This window comes from Lutzomyia longipalpis, chromosome 2 (genome assembly GCF_024334085.1).
Source record: "Lutzomyia longipalpis isolate SR_M1_2022 chromosome 2, ASM2433408v1".
NCBI classification, from domain to species: domain Eukaryota; kingdom Metazoa; phylum Arthropoda; class Insecta; order Diptera; family Psychodidae; genus Lutzomyia; species Lutzomyia longipalpis.
Window position 1 is genome coordinate 14713699 of NC_074708.1, and position 20863 is coordinate 14734561.

General features: G+C 37.8%; 1 protein-coding gene across 3 annotated transcripts in view; it reads left to right on the forward strand.

Annotated features, from left to right (window-relative positions):
- Positions 1–20796, forward strand: part of LOC129790857 (uncharacterized) — a 679906-nt gene extending 659110 nt beyond the window's left edge. For all 3 annotated transcript variants that reach the window (XM_055828664.1, XM_055828663.1, XM_055828665.1), the window contains exons 3-7: positions 9456–9546; positions 15207–15488; positions 16048–16318; positions 17708–17961; positions 18277–20796. In XM_055828664.1, coding sequence (XP_055684639.1) covers positions 9475–9546; positions 15207–15488; positions 16048–16318; positions 17708–17961; positions 18277–19170 — 1773 coding nt within the window. In that variant the 5' untranslated portion in view covers positions 9456–9474 and the 3' untranslated portion in view covers positions 19171–20796. The remainder of the gene's footprint in view (positions 1–9455; positions 9547–15206; positions 15489–16047; positions 16319–17707; positions 17962–18276) is intronic.
- Positions 20797–20863: the final 67 nt, after the last annotated feature.

Consider the following 20863-nt stretch of genomic DNA (forward strand, 5'->3'; position numbering starts at 1 on the left):
TATGACTTGAGGATGTTGCCTCATTATGGTAATTTCCTTCATCATTAAACGCTCGGATTCTCTACATCACAGAATATTCCCAGATCTGTGGCGTAAGAAAAAAAAGGGAACCATTATTCACTCACTCCACATATTGACGTCAGAATTGGAGAGATCACGAAAAAAAAAACGACGAAGGAGTTAAATGAGGGGATAAATTGACAGGTGATCTCTTGGTCATGTTCCTCAATAGATTGTCAGTTAACAAATGATGGTATAATTTCCCACAGTGTGTGAACTTCCCACGCACTGCCTCCCGCAATCATACACACATGTCTTATACCATCCACAATCACAAAAGAGTTCCATGTGAGGGTTTTTCTGCACAACAAAAGAACACCACCAATTAGTGGACTGACATCAAAAGATTCGAGCAATCATTGCAAAAATGAGGTATAAACGCGGAAGGTATTTGGATTGAAATTTTTGAGAGAAATTCTCAATTAGAAAAAACTCAATGAATGAAAGAAATCTCGTATTGAGTCTCTATAATAAGCTCCCGCTTTAGACTCACAGCTCATATTATTCTCTCTATTTTGGTCTAAATCTTTGCAAAAAGAAGCAGAAGTGAAGCTATTACCGTTGAGACTTTTAAATCTGGTTTACAGTGAGAATCTGTAGTACAGCCGCGATTTAAATAAAAACTTAAATTCATTCTATATTTTTGTGTTGTATTGTAGGTGTATGTATGTTGAAATAACTTGGACTTACCAAAATTATTTCTTGTAGTTTGGATCACTCCGGTGCTAAAATCGTCTTTTATCACTCCTCACGGCAAAATTCTCCTCAATTGTCCTTTTTCTTCACAGCGCAAATCCTTTTTTTCTTCACGTCACAAATTCTTTCTTCTCTTCTCAACACGAATTCATCTACTGATTTTTTCTTTTCAAAGACACTTCGATTTCACTCAAATTCATTATTTCACGAAATTGCTTAGATTTCACTAATTTCCCACATGTATATAGTAACAAATTACTGGAAGTCCTGAAAATTGATCAGTTACAAATTTTTATAAAGTCCAAAAAAGCTTATAAACTTAATGGCGGAACACTGCGGTTAAAAATACTAAAAAGAGTCATATTCATGATATATTGAATCAGTCTTCTAGATGTAATTTATTTTAGTTTTAAAATTATTGTAATAAGACATTGCCAAAAGTAAAGAAAGCGTCGGTATTTCCCGGAAAAGCGCAGCAATTTTTACGAATTTTCTCTATTTTGGTATAACCTGGTATAATCCAGGTTGATTTTTTTCTTAAGTTATATCAATTGTGGAATATTCCATTTTTTGTCTGGGTATATCAAGGCTTAATGTTCTATTTATATTTTAACTAGTTCCCCCTCCCCTGAATCTTAAATTTCAGAATCTTAAGAAAATCCCAATAATGACTCAAAGTGAAAATTTAAAAAAATACGTTAAGCGAGTCTTTTGTATAGATTAGATTTAAAATGAATCCGGAAAACGTTTAAACCCCTTTAAAAATTTTAATTGTTTTTTTTTTATAAACAATTAATTTTCGAAAAAGATTATAAATAAAACAATCTTAAAGGCGAGTAGACAGAAATATGTGCTAGACGTGCTAGACCTTTATTCATAAGTGACCTATATATTTCTTGGAATGTAAGGAAACACCTGAGTCTCAATGAATATGCCCTAAATACCCCGTAGACGATCTCGCACGTGATTTTCACTTTCTTTGCTGCCCAATGGAGCAATTGATGCAATTAATTTGAAATTAAATTCGATCTTCTCGCTATCGAAGTTGATTTTATTGTAGAGTCTCCGCGTTCGCGACAGACCAGCGTGCTCCTCAAGTGTATCCGATCCACGAAAGTGCGTGTAAGTTTTCATTTCACATTGTTAAATCAAACGGTAACTCTTCGGCTATTCCTCCGCATCATCTTCCACACTGTATCTTCTTCGCTCAAGCATCTCTTCACACACCGCGCCTCATCAAGTGGTGAGAAATATGAATTAGAATAGCCACCATGTTGGATATTTTTGGGCAATTATAAATTTTCTCGCACGGGGAGCAACTGTAATGCGCGCGAAGAAGGGAGCCCTGAAAAATGTTAATTTAATCTGATTTACTTTTTTTCTGGGTGCCCAAAGAAGCCGGTCTGTTCTGTTGATAGTTCCACCGAACAAATAGAGTGGTCACTTTCTTCGAGAAAAATATACCATAACACACATCTGCTGCCCATGGACTTTTTGTGCATGTTATGATGTCGGTCAAGCTATTTTTGATGCTCGCCCTTTCCGCGTACCTTCACTGAAAATCTCATGCTTTGAGTTGGCATGAAGATGGAAAAGAAAATTTATTATTTTGCTATTTTGCTAAGTGTGTATGAAAAATCGATTAGAGTCGCACAATCATCGCACCCAACACACCAATTGTGTCTTCTTCCCATTCTTTTCGTCACCATGCAATGAGATTTTCTCTCAGGCACGCGGGTATTTGCTATATAAATCAAGAGGAAAATTTACAGTGCTACTGTTTCAAATTGCTAATCTCATGGAAGAATTATGTGTTGGTACCCATTAGCTATGGGAAGAAAATTTATTCTTTTGCTGCTTTTTTTGGTATATATTGCAAATTGAGGGACTCTCAATCAATATTTATTGCTTCTCATTTGAAATTCATTAATATATTTCATCCGAAAAGAGCCATTTTACAGTAAAGCATCACAAACCTCCTTTCGCGCGGAATGAGGTTGATGAGATTATTTGGATTTTTTTTAAAAACCCCAAAGAAAACGTTACTCAATTCATATTTATTTATTTGTATTTTTGTGTTTTGATAGAGATTTTCACTTTCATTGAGATATTTGGATTTTAAAATAAATTCACGGTGCTGAGCAAAAGAAATCTAAAAGGTTTTTAAAAAAATCAAGAACGTTGTCGAAGAGTAGGGTAATGGTGGAAACAAGTTTTTCAGTTAGGTAGTGTTTAAAATTTTTGATTATTTACTGAATGAATAAATATAGGATAAATATTACATTGAATTTCTTACATATGTGATTTGTATTTTTTTGTTAAAGTTCTTTAAATGAAAACAGTAGGTATTTTCATGTTTTCTTAATCATGAATAGAGATTCTTTATTTCTATTATTTCTTGAAATTTTCATTACAAAATCTTAAATCAATGCCATATTCATGATTAGGGAGATATGGTCCAGATCTGACCGTGCAAGATTTTTTTAAATTAATGATTCAATGTCGAAATATTTCTCTTTGACTCTCAAAACAGATCTTTTAATCTATTTCATTATTCTTGAAAGGAAAAAATCGTTTTTACTCCATCCTCTCCTATGAAACTTAACTCAACATTGTAGCATCCGAGGTAGCATCAAATTCTATAGTATTGCACCTCCTTTTCAATTTATTTTGGCACAAATTTAGCAACGATGTAAAGAGCCACTTGAATGTTAGATGGTTATCAAATTCCCACTGCTTTCTGTTTGAGAGTTCAAGAAGTTAAGATCTTTCCCATAATAGGAGAGTCTTTGATTCTTTTTACCAATAAATCCACAGAGTGTTGAGTGAAACACCTCATTCCTTCCGGCCAATTTGCTGAAATGTTGCTGATTTGCAACTTTCTGGTTTTCTGCTATATAATTTGCACCTAGTGCTGCACTTAGCTTGTTGTTGAATGTTTGTCTGAGAGTGCGAGAGATTTAAGAGTTCGCCCACAGAGATTGAGACTATATTGGCCGGAATTTGTTGTGTTATCACTGTGGCAGATGCCCACACGCTGTCTGTCGCCCCCACATGGCGTCCCCAACAATAGAGCTCTTGTGTATGCCCCTTGGGGTCCAGGCAGAAGATCATTAAAACGGTGTACCCAGCTATAAGACGGACCATTGAGGGGACCCATTGTGAGGCGGGAGTTTTGCATTTATGGTGATGGAGTGTTTGCTAAAATACATTATTGTCCACCGATCGTCCAAGTTGATGGGAAAATCAGTTCACGGTTGTTGTGCGATTGGAGAGAAGAGGTGGACAAATACCCCAAGATAAATCACGATTCCATTAATTCCAATTAAATTTCAAATGTATGAGATTTTAATGGTATCCCCGCTCATAAGGTCTATCCACATGAGCGTCAGACGCTCTTAATGATGGTAAAATGTGACGATAATGATGATGTGTCATCTCTACCAAGCTAAGACGCCCTGTGCGACCGCGAAAAAGAATTTAAATTGAAACTGTACTTTATTTGAGTTGAAATTTCTTTTCTCATACCTCATCATCCCGCGCGGAGACTTTAATGGATTGAGATTGCTCAAATAATTTATTCTTCAGTGACCACCTCACTGCCACAAGGAATTCCTCGCGAGTGCATTCTGATAAGCAAATATTTACCTGCCCCATAGCCATGCGGATTCCCGTGGAATGTGTGAAGATTTCACCTCCACACCATCACTAACATTATGTAGCATCCCAGGTGCGGAATCAGTCAATATGTGATCTGTCATCAACTATCTACAGTGCCATGGGTCTCTCTTTTGATTAATTTGCAATTGTACTCCGCAATGGGATCTTCTCTTATACCACACAGCCTTTCTGCCTCAAGCACTCCTGTGACGTGCTCATATGTGTGGGAGCCCCAAAGCCATGATATTTGATGCTTTGACATGCGACCATCACTGTCTGGGGAGTCGCTCATTTTTCAAGTGATCGCGACAATTTATTTTCTCTCAGGAACATAACGGTGCCCATCGATCGTCAAGATCGATGGATACCTCAAGAGAATGTCCCCCCAGAGACACATTGATGAAATAATTGCACTGCCGAAAAGTGGATGTTTTAGCACCTTTACCATTTAGGTACACTGTTAAGATTATCTTTACTTTTTCTTGTAAAATACAGTGGGGATACGCATTATGTTTTATATTTTTTTTTTTTAATAATTTTTTGGTGAAATTTTTTCTTAAATTAAATTAAAAAGAAAAATTAATTATTCAAACATACATATGTGCAGCAACTTTCAATTACTGCAATGAAGTATACGCTTCTAGTGAAAAATATAATATGGGCGTGGTTTTGGAAATCCATCAATTCATTTCGAGAAAATTTCTGATGTTTTGATTTTCATTTAAACGAATAAATTTCCTTCAATTGAAATTCAAACGGAATTTTTAGAATTATTCAGCTTTAGTACCATGCCTCACAGCGAATGTTAATGTGCTCATAGAGTGAGTACCCTTAAAACGTGCGGTACTTGTAGTGGATGTTGAAGCTGCTAAAAAGTATCAATATTCAAGAATTTTTAATATTTCTCAAATTTTTTCCCTTCAAACTCTAATTAAACTTCCATCAGAAGACAAAATGTAAACCATTTGTATCAGTGTACTCCATCATCAATCTGCACGTGTCTCACCGCTGCGGAATTATGCAGAAGAGTCCCTCTTATCACGATTGTCACCTTCTTGTGTGTCTTTTGCGGAACTCAAGAGGTGTTGATAAAGCACATTTTTCCTCCATCTCATTATGCATCTGGGTCAGAGGTGCTATACGAAATGTTGAAGAAAAAAAAAAGAATTCCATGCTGAAGCAACACAACATTGCTGCATTGGTGATGCACAAGACAGAACAATAAAATTAATCAATGCACAAATTCACGGTGGAATGGATCGTGTGTGGCACGGAGGTTTCTTTGGGAAATTGTGGTAAAGATCATTTGGCATGTTCGTGGACAAAACTCGTTGTCTCACTTCTCGTGAGCATATTATACCTGATTTTCTTCGTGCGGCAGTAAGATGCAGTAATTGGAGTCAGTGGTGGTGTCTTGTGAGACATTGTTGGGTGATTTATGGGCACTCCGGTCAGAATTCACGCCGACCATGGTTGCGGAGGTAGGAGATGGAGATGGCAATTAAACGCCACCACATTGTAATCATCATGCTCATGTGCGATGATCTTCTCTCGCTCTGCGCAGAGAGACCCAACAGAAGTCTCATGGTCTGACAGAAACAATTACCGGCGAGTCACTCAAGGTCAATTGGAGTGTATGGAGCCATGGGAAAGCCCCCCCGAAAAAAAAAGTCCAGCAACGGATAGGCCTGAGGAATGTGCCGAAGAATGATGAAGTGTGTTAATTAATGTGACGCAAGAAGAGCCCATTCTTGACTCTTCCCTCGCTCGTAAAACCTATTGAAGAGGCCTGACGGTGGAAAGAAGAATTTTCTATTCTGTCTATATACCCCGAAGAGAAAATTCACACAGACAGCGTCTCGATGTTGGCGCAATTAACATGATGAGGGCAGAGCGTGGTTCACAACTTTGCGGTGTATCTCTTCGGCGTGGCATCAATTAAGAAATATTTCAGAATGTTACAGAGACTCTTTAGCATAATGATGCGGCCAACTACAGAGAGAGCTAGCTCTTATATTGAAACTCCTTTTGGATCCCAGATGGGTACTGTGGGGGGAGGGATGGGAAAAATTCTATTTGTTTTATATGCGATTATGCGGAATATCCAATATCTGTGTAAAAATTTACATTTTGCTTTAAAAATACACATATAAAAGTAAAAGTAAAGTAAAATATATATATATATAAATGCATAGATATACATATACATATAAAAATGCAAAGATAAATATATATAAACTGCAAAGATAAATATTAAATTAAATATAGCATGGATGGAACAGTATAAAGCGAAAGAACGGTAAGTAAAACTTACGGGCTGTGATTCTTTCTTTTTCAATGAAATGTGAAGATGGCTGAAAATTGAGGATGGGCAAATTTTGAGGAAAGCTTTCTCGCGCACCGAATCACAGCCAACGCGCAGATAATTTGTGAAATGCCTTAATCGTGGGCGTTGGCTGTGATTCGGTACGCGAGAAAGCTTTCCTCAAAATTTGCCCATCCTCAATTTTCAGCCATCTTCACATTTCATTGAAAAAGAAAGAATCACAGCCCGTAAGTTTTACTTACCGTTCTTTCGCTTTATACTGTTCCATCCATGCTATATTTAATTTAATATTTATCTTTGCAGTTTATATATATTTATCTTTGCATTTTTATATGTATATGTATATCTATGCATTTATATATATATATATTTTACTTTACTTTTACTTTTATATGTGTATATATAAAACGCCCCGCTTCGCGGGGCGTTGGACTTATTCAAATCAATCAGGATATGACATGTTAATTTTAAAACGCGATATCTCCGGAACGGCTACATAGATTTTCTTCATTTTTGGCATGATGAAAGATATTATAGCCAACTATAACATATCAAAATTTGAAGCAATTCTATAAAGCGGTACTCGAGATATTCATCGAAAACTCATCGAAAATTTTGTTTTCGATTTTAGCGCCACTTGCGGTCATTTTATGAACTTGCAATGTTCCGAGCAGTTGTAGGGCTCATTAATATCTTTCATTTGAGCCCGAGTTGATCAAAATCGGTCAAGCCGTTTTCGAGTTATGGTCGATTTTCGATGAAAAATTGTGGCGGCCATATTGACTAAACGGCTTGACCGATTTTCGAAAATGAGGTATTGTTGGAAAGCTCTTGATGGCCCCTACAACATATCAAAATTTCAGATTTTTAGCTATTACAGAAGCTGAGATATAGGGAAAACAAAATTTGACAGTTATTCAAAATGGCGGACGCCGGGGTGGGGGGTTGGATTTGACTTCATAATCGGATGTCTTCCACCCGATATATGAACTTTGCCGTTGACCGCAAGTTTCTATCTGTTACCGTTCTCTTGTAATTTAGCGAAAGGTTCCGGACGGCCGGACGGCCGGACGGCCGGACGGAAAGATTTTTGGCGCCACCGTTTTTTGGAATGTAGGGACCCTAATTCGTGCTCATCCCAAGTTTGAGCCCGATCTGACGACTTTGCATTTTAGAGTGTACACAGAAGCTGTGCTTCTTTGAAGAAAGAATCACAGCTAAAAAACAGAATTACATCTAAAATGTACTTTTCACAAAGTGGAGTGATTGAGATGTTGCGAAAGACATTTTTGAGTCTTATATTTTTATCATAAAATATTCATTTAGACCGGAAAATTTTCTTAATGATTAGTATAAAATTTTATTTGATCAGTGCATGAATTCTCTAAGAATGAAAAACTCCCGTGATAAACTCCTGAAGGCTTTAGCGCATTAAAAGAAACGTGAAAAACTGCAAAATCTTACGAGAGTTTATCACGGATGTAATATTTTTCTTAGAGGATCATGCTCACGTGAAGTTTTCCTCGCTTTTTCCCTGCAAAAAGCTTTTGGGAGTTTATCACGAGAGTTTTTCACTTTTAAAGAATACAGCCCCAGGAGATCGTTTCATTCAAGATCATTTATCACATTTTCTTAAATTTATCAGAATATTTTCGGAAAATTATTTAAAAAATTGAAAATTAGCATTTAATGCTTTACAGCGATGTTTAACAATTTTCCTAAATTGTTCAAGCACAATGACATCAACACTGAAGCACCTTGCAATGTCCGTACCTACCTACATATTTTTCTTGGTGGAAATTTTTTTCCACAAGTTGTATGCAAAACACGTTAGATTTTTTTCTCGCCATCTTCACCGTGAAAACTTCTTGTGTGCATGCAAAGAGTAAATGGGAAGCAAAGAAAAGCAAACGTCTTGTGCTGAATTGTTGTGGCGTCTTTTTGATGAGGGCGGGGGAGAGGGGAAACGCTGTGAGTTGAAAACAGTTATGACAATTTTAAACCTTCTTTTAGTCATGTCTGCAGAAGAGAAACTATGTCGGTGCTTGAGTGTCACTGCTGAAGAATTTTCATGAATGTCTTGTGCGCGAGATTGGTGAGTTTGAGGCAAAAAAGAAGATTGATAGAAAGTAAAATTCATTCACTAATTTTTTTCCTGTGTCTCTTTCTCTATTACCTTCTTCACCACTATCATTCTCTGGTGGGCACAAAGTGCTATGGGAATGAGTCAATTATTCTCTGTGCAGAATTCTTTGCAAATGGGGAGAAGAGAACATTATGTCCATACAAATATGGTCAATGCTTCTGATAATTGTGACAATAAATTACGTTTTGTCGTGAAGACAAAAAAAAAGAGAGACTCTACTTCTCAACCACTCGTGTGGTTTATTTTCCTTCACTCAATTGCTTTTAGCTATGTATATACATATAATGTCTCCGCGATGCTATGGTGTATGCGCGCCTTGTTTCTCATAGAAGTAGCATAGAGAGATGATTGTAGGTGTACAATTTCATGCTCTACTTGATTGAACTGCCCATAATCGTGTGGTTAGACAGACTTACATCACGCAATGTGAGTTCCGGACGAGAAACTTTCGGGTTCGTTGTTTGATGATACTCACAAGTCTTTCGTATTTGTGTACACGGAATTTGTCACACAGCACCATGTCCGGCAATTCACTCTCTTATACTGATTTTCTGCTTACACTTTCAGGCCACATTGGTGCTCCAAGATGTGGAGCGCAGTGAAGGGTCCTACGAGACTGTGGGACCTTAGCCTCGTCTTTCTAATCCTGCAATGTACAGTAAGTATTTCCGTCTGCAATCTCACCACTAAATCTGTCTCGCAAGCTCAATCCGCCTGAGCACTCTTCGTTGTGTTATATATAATGCTCCCATTCAGCCTCCAAACAGATAATGTACCCAAAGAGCTGAATGGACTCTCAATGTATGCGGCAATTAATCTCTTTTAGGAGATGAGATAAATTGTGTGTGGCCAATGGAGGAGAATTTTTCCACACTGCAAAAATTAAATTACTTGGTCATTTTCATTAGCAATAAACGTGAGAGCAGACACAGCAATATGTCGGAACTCTACTACACAGAGGGAATCTCGGAAATCCGCGCGCGTGTGATTTATCTCGGAGGCCCCTCTTTAAGTTTCTCACCTGGCAAAAATAGCAAATTCACGTAGCAACGTAATATTTAATTATACAAACCGCAAATTTTACAGTACATTACAATTTTACTCTTTTCATATTGAATTGTTCTTCATAGGCAGCCAGTTGGTGTTCTGATTTCTTGCACAGGGGAAATTTGTGATTGAAAATACTATTATATTGAATTGATTTGCAAAACATTTTGCAATTAAACATTTATGGAGGTTAAACATTAAGAAAAATCAGGCTGTGGGGTTTTCTCGGTGTGCTTCATTCAAACCTCCAAAGCCATACATTCATTGCGAAAACCGTTAATTGAGGAAAATTGGTTTATGGAAATTTCAAAAAGAGAATATTTTCATTTGCAAGAGGAGGCGGAAACTTTTTAATATTCTTGTAGGTAATTAAATATTTTATTGAAACAGTAGATTAAAATTATTGGCTATATGGATCCGGAAGGAATCCAACAGCAGTACAAATTTAAAGTGCAGAAGAAGAAGAAAATTGAAAATAATAAATTCTTTCTTTAACTCTCATTGAAAATGGAACGCATTTGACCAGTAAAATCAATTTTTATATAAAAATTAAAATTAATTTATCAATCGAGAACAATTAGGAGAAATTAAGGATAAAAAACTTAACAAAATGTTAGAAATTTTAAGACAAAAAAAGGCAAGTAAAATTTGATCAGCATCATACTCATTTGTTGAGAATAAACTAATAAAGATAAATGTGTATAAAATTCTTACACACTTTAAAAGCCCTGGATAGGCTAATCTTCTAGAAAATTAAATAGAAACAATGAAAACTTGAACAAAAAAAAGAAGCAAAAAAAATTCTCACAGACTCTTGCTTTTAAGAAGGCGAGAATTTTCTTTTAAGTGCAACAACACAGTAGAGCGGGCTTAATTTCAAATCATGCCGCATCGTCTCACCCATGTGATCCATCATTGGGGGAGGTAACGTGTAAGCCATAGAGCAATGTGGAGGAGACAGAGAAAAATGTTTCACGATGTTAAAAGTCGGAAATTCATCTTCATCTTTCGATGGTCGGGTTGTTTTTACTTCTTTCGCCTGTTAACCAATGTTCCTTCTAATTTTCCACCATACTTCCATCTCAATTTCCGCGACATTGATTTATGCATTTGAGCCTCTTATGCATTGAGATCACATTTCACTGATTTGATGAGACCATTAAATGGTCTTGTGTGTGTGCGATGCCATAAGTGCAATCAATGTGGTGATTAATAGCCATAATAAGAAGTAAGATAATTAGTTTGTTGCATGATCCACGAGTGCAGTCAAAGGGGCATTCAGGTTTCCAGAGCGCAAAGAACTCGGAAGTTACTTCTTCATGTCCACAAATCTCAATAAACACAACTTTGTTGCAATTAGCGATTCTCTATTAGTTTTTCCGATTGTAAATACATTGGTACATTTACTACTATATTCATATAATAAATGATGAGCAAATGAACTGCAGGTGTAGAGTTCCTCTATATAGGAGGAAAAGCGCCAGAGATTAACGTGCTATGTGCAATGGCAAACACGTGTGTGACATTTCCCGCCAAAATGTACATATGTGTGCATCGCGCAGTCATTGAGATGCGAAGTGACTAGAACGAGTGCAATTTAACAACACCTTCTAGCTCACATAAAATATCTTAAAGTATACAACTGCACGAAATCCTCATGTTTAACATCCAAGAACAATTGGTGCAGTTACTCCCATTGAATTGATTAGTGTGCGATGTTTTAAAATGCTGCCTCGCACACATAAGCATTCTAATGTGGCTGCTGTTGCTTCTTTTTTTTAGTGGAACAAAAAGCGGTAACCTAGAATTCAATTAACACACAAAATTTCCACCCAAGAAAGCACCGCATCTTCACTCAGGTGCGCCCGCGAAAGAAGAACCATCGAGATAATACGCAGCAGAAGGCATTATACAATTCGGAAATGAGCCAAATTACAAAGTTTTACTGGCAGGAAAAGACATCCAGCATTGATGATTGTTCCACCACGGGGTAATTGATGTGATTGAGAGAGGAAGAGGAGAAAATGCACTCAACGGAGGCCATCATTAAAAATCGATTTTCCACTTTTGAACTGCCAATTTGCCAACCTGAAAATCACAAACTGCATTTCTCATACTCACACTGCCAATTGATTTATCGTATCAACTTGATATATAAATGAAATCCCTTCCGTGGGATTTCCTGCGGTATTGTGAGATCTCATTTCTTTGCACCTCTTGATCTTTAATCCGCGGCACCACGAGAAAAATTGCCCCAATAATGTGAAGCAGGTTGTGAAAAAAAATGAATGAATTTCGGCGGCATACGCTGCGAGAATTTGAAGGGCGGAAGGCGGCATTAAACATTGCAGGATAATTCAAAAATTATTTATAAGATTTATTTCCATAGAAACCAAGCAGATTCGATTAAGGGAAGACTTTTAGAACTTCTTACACAAAATTTCATAAAATTTTGGCTGAAACTGACTATTCTATGCAATTTTGAACTCAAATTTCAAAAGGTTTCTAGCCATATCTGAGTTAAAGTTAATATCCTTTGCATGAAATTCAATGAATTTCTGTGTTTTTGATGTTCTTTGTGTCTCCTTTTATTTTCACTTTTACTTTTATGTAAAATTAGAAGCGCCCAAGCTTCCTTTCTGAATACATCCGCCGGCGTAATTTATCTGGCGTGCGCCTCCGAAAATTTGCGATTACTTGAGGCACAATTATTGGGTTGTTTCAATAAATGCACTTCCCGCTGATGCAGCCGAAAGACAAATATCACGAAATGTCTTAAATGAATCTCTTTCACTTCTTTTTCCCCTTCACAGTAATTTGCAATGCGGGAAAAAAAGAGTTCTCAAGGAGGATGCACCTTCTTTCTTCCCAATATGTATATAATGCTGTGTGTGTAGTCTGGAACACGATTCACCCCGAGGGAAGCACAGGGGAATTTATACCACTCCATGATCGCAAGAGCAATTCAATGCACCAGAAATGCATTCCTGCCGCAAATTAACCACCAATTTGGTGCAATCTCATGAGTAAACATTCGCTTCTTTGCAGGTGAAATTTTCGGGACAAGCTTAAATTCTTTGGAGGATTTTTCGCGCGCGCCTTGGTGGAAATTGTTTGAATGTCTCTGAGTTTGTTTTACGGGATGGAAAAATGGGCACAAAGTGTGGAATCAGAGATTCGTTAATTTCATAATAACAGTGAAGCAGAGCGATGGCAAAAGGTATGAAAGTGTTGTGTGTGATTGAAAAATCAGATGCCGATTCCGTCGACCCAAAAAAGCGCAGCGAGCAATATGGAGGCAAATTTTTCAGCATTTTGCCTAATTGGTTGCGCAGTAATGAAGGAAATTTCACCTGTTGATCTATGGTGCGATTCTGACCATACGGCTATACACACCCGCGATCGCGATAGTGCCTCACATGCAATTAACCTTCTTCACCGTATGGTCGCGGGGAGAAGAAATTGCACGATGGAACGCGAATTGCGCTCTGTTGATTCATCTCTCAGGAATTTCCACGAGTGGTGGCTTTCGCTGAAGAAATCCCCATCAACACTTCATAAAAATTAAAAGCTCAATGGACTATCCTATGTATTACCTATACTAGAGAGCTAAAAAATAATTTTTAAACATTTTTATTCAAGTTGGAAAGAGGTCAAAGTCTTTTAATTCAAAATGAAAAGAATTCTTAAAAATATGGAATTTTTCCATAGATGAAGCATCCGTATAGCTTTAAAAGAAGAGTAGGTATTCTTCAAATGTCTTTGGCATCCTTTGAAGATGAAAGGCAACTATTGCAACTTATAAATAAATTAGGAGCACAATATAAAGCTAATGAGAAGGTGGTTGCAATTGCATTTGAAATTAACATGTGAGGCGAAAGCATAATCAGCGAGAAATTTGTCTTCTTAAGAAATCCTACATCAAGTAGTGAAGTAGTACAATTGACCCACCAATATGCATAAAAGTTCCAGAGAACATGCACCTAATCAGGGGCGGCAACATAATAATATTTCGCCTCCCTGAGCAATGAAACATTCCTTAATTGCAAAAATACCTTGTAAAGAAGCTCATTTGGGTTTCCTACCTATACGTCTTTTATTCTGAGAAAGAAATTGAGAATGGTGGCGCATCACATGCCACGCGATCGCCTAATCATCACTCATGTAACGGATTCAATTCACCTCGCAAGATGATCTTGGACACTGTCCAGGGGTATCGCAGATTGCGATCTCTTTCGTCATCGCGGGGAAGTCATGTGAAATTTCGCAAATGGCTAAGAAAGCAAGAAATGCTGGAAAAATAATGAGAAATCGGAAGAACCATGATGAAGCCAAATTTCTCATAATAATTTTGCCTCAATGGGGAAGCCAAAACTTTTAGGGGCTAACAATTTTTTTGTTGTTGGTTTGCAATTTTTGTCCATGAATTTGCTATTTGCAGATAATTTGTAGATGGAATAGATAAATCTAGAGTTCATTACGACTTAAAGATGTCGAAATCTACTACCCTGTGTCAAATAGTAATAAAATTGTGAAATTTTACGTTGTTCATTGAGCAGCTATCTGCCCTTTGACCAAGTCAGGGAATAGAAGTGAATGAGGTGGACCATAACTGAGAGGAAGGTAGTAAAGATTAATAAAATAACACAGAAGATAGCTTGGGGAAGAGCAGGTCGCGCGAAAAAGGTGCGTTGGGGCAATAAACGTGAAATTTATTGCAACAAAAGCACCCATAATATCTTGTAAAGCAGAAATTTTCGGCCAACATGAAGGTAAATTCAGGTGAGCTTTGACCATCACGAGGTGTCCATTTCATACCATCTCCGCGGGGATAAGAACTTTTGCAGCATAAAATGTGTGAGATTTGGGAGGAAAGGCCACGTGTACTTTCTCACACTGACGGAGCAATATGTATGAAGAGTCATCCACGAGGCAATAAAGTGGTGAACGAGATTAATCTTCCATGTTGCCATCCCATGTTATTTAATTAAATTTAATTATGGTTATTTAATTAAAAAAAAATTCAAAATAATAAAACATCGTGTTATTGAAATTGAAGATAAGGCACTCAACACGACGAAGAGTCCAGCAAAGGTTCTTCTCAGGTGTCAAAGATGAGAATCTTGCGAGACAGAAGACTTTCATCACTAATTTAGCTTCTCACGAAAATCATGGAATATTGCATAAGTTGAGCCAATTAATTAATTCTCCACCATGTTCTTTTCCCTTTCTTCTCTCTTTCACGCACTTCCCCGATGGGTCATGGCGCAGATAAGACTAGTATTAGCCGGAAATGAAATATGGCCCTTGGAACGGCCAGATGGGATGCCGAATATCGTTTCGCTGGAGGTGATGTGCGGCAAGGATCACATGGATGTGCATTTGTCCTTTTCGCAACCATTCGAGGGTATTGTCAGCTCAAAAGGTCAACACAGTGACCCCAGATGCGTCTACGTTCCTCCGTCCACGGGAAAAACCTTCTTTTCCTTCCGGATAGCATACGCCCGGTGTGGCACGAAGCCTGATCTCAATGGGCAGTTCTACGAGAACACGGTGAGTTCGCATTTCATGTGATAAATTTCACTCCCATCAGATATAATCACTTTCTCAGCCACCATTACCAACTTCCTCAACATTTTATGTCGGCTGATTACCATCATCCATGTCTACAAGAATGCTCTCGCGCACACTAGAATGCTAATGAAAATAAGGAATAATTTTCTATGTGCTAATTGAGTTATGTCTGGAATATCCGTTTAATGTTCAACCTTATGGGAATTTCAATGAAATTAAAAAAAAAGAAAAGAAATTATATGGGCAACCCCTACTTGCAATGATATGTCTGAGAATTCTTAGAATAATCTAATTTGCATTCATTTGTTTTTCTCATTTAACAAACTAATAAAATTTCATATTATATTATTAATTTCATATTGTTCATGCCCTCTCCTTTTTGTAGGTAATATAAATAAAAATTTTATGAGTAAGAGGAACACACATTCTCTAAAACTCATTCTAAAGTAAAAGTTTTAATCTAAAGCTCTTTAAAGCTTCCTTATTTTCTTAAATATTTTTTTTATCTAAAAATTTCTTTTCATAATAAAAATTTTAGGTCGTAGTCCAGTATGACAAGGATCTGCTGGAAGTTTGGGATGAGGCCAAGAGGCTTCGATGTGAGTGGTTCAATGACTACGAGAAGACAGCATCGAAGCCACCGATGGTAATTGCGGATCTCGATGTGATCCAATTGGATTTCCGCGGGGACAACGTTGACTGTTGGATGGAGATACAGCAAGGCAAGGGTCCATGGGCATCACCTGTGAGTGGTATTGTACCCCTCGGCTCAACTCTCACCCTCGTTGTGGCCATCAATGACTACAGAGGTAATAAATTCAATTTTTCCTCCATCTCACACAAATGTCTTCTTCGCACAAATGCCTGTGAGAGTCGCGTGTGTGGGGAAGTTATGTGACCATCGTGGGGGGATATGGAGAACACGATAATTTGTGAATGTAATTCGCCTCATTGTGTGTCTTGTGGCCAGTAAATTTCCATCCAGTTGAGATTGTCATCTTGTGGAAGGGCCCACGGAGGTGTGTGTAGCATCGTGCAGAAATGACTAATCCTCATTTGTCACACACTGAAATTCTCGCGAGTTGGTTCCACATTAGAAGACACGACTTTCCATTCATGCGGACTTTTGCGCTAATATATGGCACAATTGATTCTCGTGTGTACCACAAGGAGTTTATCGAAGCGAAACATGCAAAAACCCATTTTATTGTGGCCTTCCGCCGCAGCCTCTGCCGTGGAAAAGCATTGCGCGACATTAGAGATAAGGGAAACTTTATTTACACGACATACAATGTGTGTATACAAGTTAGATTTGTACTATAAGATTTCCGTATGAGTCTTCGCAATGGAGTTGGTTCAATTTTGAGAAAAGAGGAAATTATCTGATTAAAAATTTGTGCCCAAGGAATTTTAATTTTTAACAATTAACAACTCATTTTTTGTTCTTTTAAAAAATATTTCAATTTATTTTTTTTTAATTTATTCCAAAGCCACAAATCTCTCAGAAGTAGGTTTAAGTTCTTAGAATTATCCAAATTTTCAAGAATTTTTAGTGAAAGCTCACTCACAGAAAGTTCACTGAAAGTCCTGCTAAAAGCCAAAAGACTTTTCTTTCTAAAAATGTTTAATGAAAACAAATTAAATATTCGTTAATTTAGAATCAATCTCCGTTTTTCTTAGCCAGATAGATGCCCCCCAAATGATATTCTCTGTTGACGGTCTTTTCGTCGCTTTGGTACCGTGAAGGAAATTATCTCAAAGAGCAAATCGACCAATGCACACACAACTTGTAATTTGCCACTTTCCAGCAATTCATTTTGTCCGATTAGCATAACAATGTAGGTACCTCAGACATTACGGGCCTCCGCATATAAATTCCATATTACAGCCACAGAGAGCGTCATAAGCACAGAAGCAATTCTCGGTGAATTAAGACAATATTTTACAAAGTAAATTGGGCTTATTTGAAATTCGGGAAGCGCTGGCGCCCCCTCAATTGTCATCAATCGGATTCATGTTCAATTCATGCATCACGTAGCCGCTGTCCCATTGTGTTGTTTAACTAAATGGGGAGCGTGTCTTACAAGAATATCAACATGTTCCGGATACCTCAATGATTAAAGGGGGGAACAATCACTGGCATGTGCCACTCTCTGGGCTTATGGTATCTATACACAACAAATCTGATGTCATTGCAGGTGAATTCGATATGCGAGTAAAGTCGTGCCTGGCGTCCGACGGTGCGGGGCACATTATCAAGCTTTCAGACGAGTACGGGTGTGTCCTGAGGCCGAAGATGATCTCGAGGTTCCTCAAAGCCAGGGCGCCCGATGAGAGAGCCACGGTCATCACGTACGCCTTCTTCCACGCCTTTAAGTTCCCAGATGCCCTCAGTGTCCACATAAAGTGCAAAGTTGAGATTTGCCGACACGGATGTCTGGATCATTGCCAGGTGAGCTTTAATTTATTTTTCTTTATCTCATTTGTCTCGATTTATGCTGCAGTATAATATAGCTAAAAGTTCTAATTTTCCAGTTCAATTTTTGAATAAATTCAGACCTTAAAAAAAAGTGAAAAATAATAAGAAAGAATCTGCCTGTTAGTCTGAGTCTTCACAATCTTAATCACTTCGTTATGGATTATACAATAGTTCACCTTAAAATTAACTTCAAAAATTAAAGAGCTTTAAGAGCTTTTTTTTTTAACATTTCCTAAGTTCTGAAAAATTGCAAAATAAATTTTAAAAATAAATCGTATTCTTTCCCAGGTAACTGGCAATATTGGCAACAATATTCACGAGAGAAAAGACGTAATTGCTGAAGATGGGCATAGTGCTGCAAATACAAATGAAATCAACATGATGCACGATATGCGCGATGATGAGGACTCTGGTGAGGACAACGACGTTTACTATGACGACATAATCCATCATGGAAGCGACAGAGAGCATGCAGCACATCTAAAGCAGCAGCCACATCGAGAGAAGGCACCTCAGATGCATCATCAATACAGCGGAGAATTGGAGGAGTTGAATAAGCTTTTCAGAGATCATAAGTCAGACATGAAGAATCACCTGCCCACAGATGGTAGCAGCAAGGAGGGAGACGATAAATTCCCACATGGGCCGAGGTACTTTGAAGCAGCCATGGCGCAGAATCGCATGGGAAAGCCAGCAGTGGCTGGACCTAGATCTCTCGATGGGAATGCCAGTGAGCGTCCAGTTGTGCGGCAATCAGAGCCGGGTAGTCATCGGACGCCAAGGCGGAAGCGCTCCGTGGTGGTGTCAGACAGGAAAGCCCGGAGTGCTGATGTGGGTGTTAGTGGGATCTACGATGTGATCTCTGAGGCGGATCTGGCTTTCAGTCCAGACGCCAAGCAGGAGGCCGTTACCGTGTTCCAGGGCAAGATCACCGAAGAGGTGGTCTATGGCATCTGTATGCCCGTGCCGGGCTTCAGTGTCCTCTTCATCCTTGTCACATCCGCTGCGATAGTGTCCGCCCTTGTGGCTGGGTCACTCCTCTACCGGTACCAGCTGCAGAAGGAGGCCCTGGCGCAGCAGAAGCAACAGAATGGCACCAGCATGCCCCTCAATACCTTTGCCTCGTGGATGACCCTCCGATTGGCACGGATGCGGCAGCATCGGCAATCGGTTGCGCAGTAATCCGCACGAATGTTAGTTCTTTCCAATTGAACACCAATCCTCAACCACACAGTGTTCTCCCAACAATCTTCCGTCACTCCCCCCCCCCACGAGACAAAATAGACTCCATCATACCGTGCATCTTTTTTTGGCCTTCCTCCCCCATGCCTTCTCCTTGTATAGAAGTTGAAGAATTTTCGGGCATATTTGCAATAATTTTTTTTTATGTACGTTTTAGAAATTCTTATTTAATTTTTTTTTGTAATCATCAATGATTTGGTGCTATACACTGGGAGGGTTTTTTGTGCGACAAAAAGAAATGAATTTCACCTAATGCCTCCGCATTCAAGCGGCAGGGATAGTCTTTCAAAATGAACACATAAGATTTGAAAGCTTGCAGATGAAGATATAAGGCAGGAGAATGTTGATTTAACAGGAACCATCTTAAAGGAAGCATTAAAAAAGGAATAGATTAAAAGATAGTAGGTAATGTTCGCTGGAACATGCTTCTTATGTGGGGAACAGTTTAGGGTCTCTACAGAGACTTTTAAAATTTATAAGGAATTAAGTAATAAATTACAATACCAAAAAAATCTTTAAATAAAATATTATTAATTTTTCTATACACCTTTTTCATTTGGCAAAACCTAGAACCTAGAAGTAAATTTATCTTTATGAAGAATATCGAATAAATCTGACCTATTTTTTCTTTATTAATTATTTTCTAAAATTTAAATTCTATTTCTCAAAAAACAAAAAAGAGTTTTTTTTAGAAACTGAAGAAAAGTTCGAGTTACAATTGTAAATTCATTGCCAAATTTTTCTTCCCTGCCTTGTTTCTTCATTTATCTTAAGCCTCAAACATAAATCTATTTTTGAGTTTAAAACTGGAGACCTACCGGGATGCTTTTGGGTCAATTAATGGATGTCTTTGTGCTGCGAATTCTCCTTGATAAATCACATAGGAATTAATTGTATTTATTTTATTCAATTTAATCGCTAAATCTGTGTCAGGGCTTGTAACCAACACTCTTAATATAAAATGAGGAAGAACGTGTGCCTAAGACATGGGTTGAATGACCTTAAAATCATCCCTGTTTGTTTCCAGTATAAGAAGCCAAACAATCAAAGGGAGTTCTCTGAGGAATTCTGTATATGAAATAATAATTTATCTCGCAAAGAGGATACGACCATCTCCGAGGATACCTCCAAATGGTCGATGAACTCTTTAATTTATTTTACTTTTGTTAAGTTAATTTCGTCTTCTAAGATTAGCGCGAAGGATTTTTTTTCATTTAAATTTAATTTATTACCTCCCACATGCAACAAAAAAAATACTTCAGCATTTGTTCGAGTAATCGATACGTGTGCCAATATTTGGCTGACAATATTTTGGACAAATATTTGGTTGGAGATGCTTCAGAAGATGCGTATCAGTGCGGTGTATCAATTGCTTGAACAAATAGAGTGAGATCTTGTCTGTTTTATTTTTTATTCTTCCCTCCGTCACCTCCTTAAGCAGTTATATACACGCCACACAGACACAGATACACACCCAATATACACATAAGCTATTCATTAATGATGTAATTTTTATGTAAAATTATTGTGTAGAATATAAAAGAAGACATGATGTAGGAATTGTAAGAAGGAACTCTGTCTTTTATTTACTGCCTCACCAGGCGCCTCCACTTGCTCTGTTTTTGAACTTTCA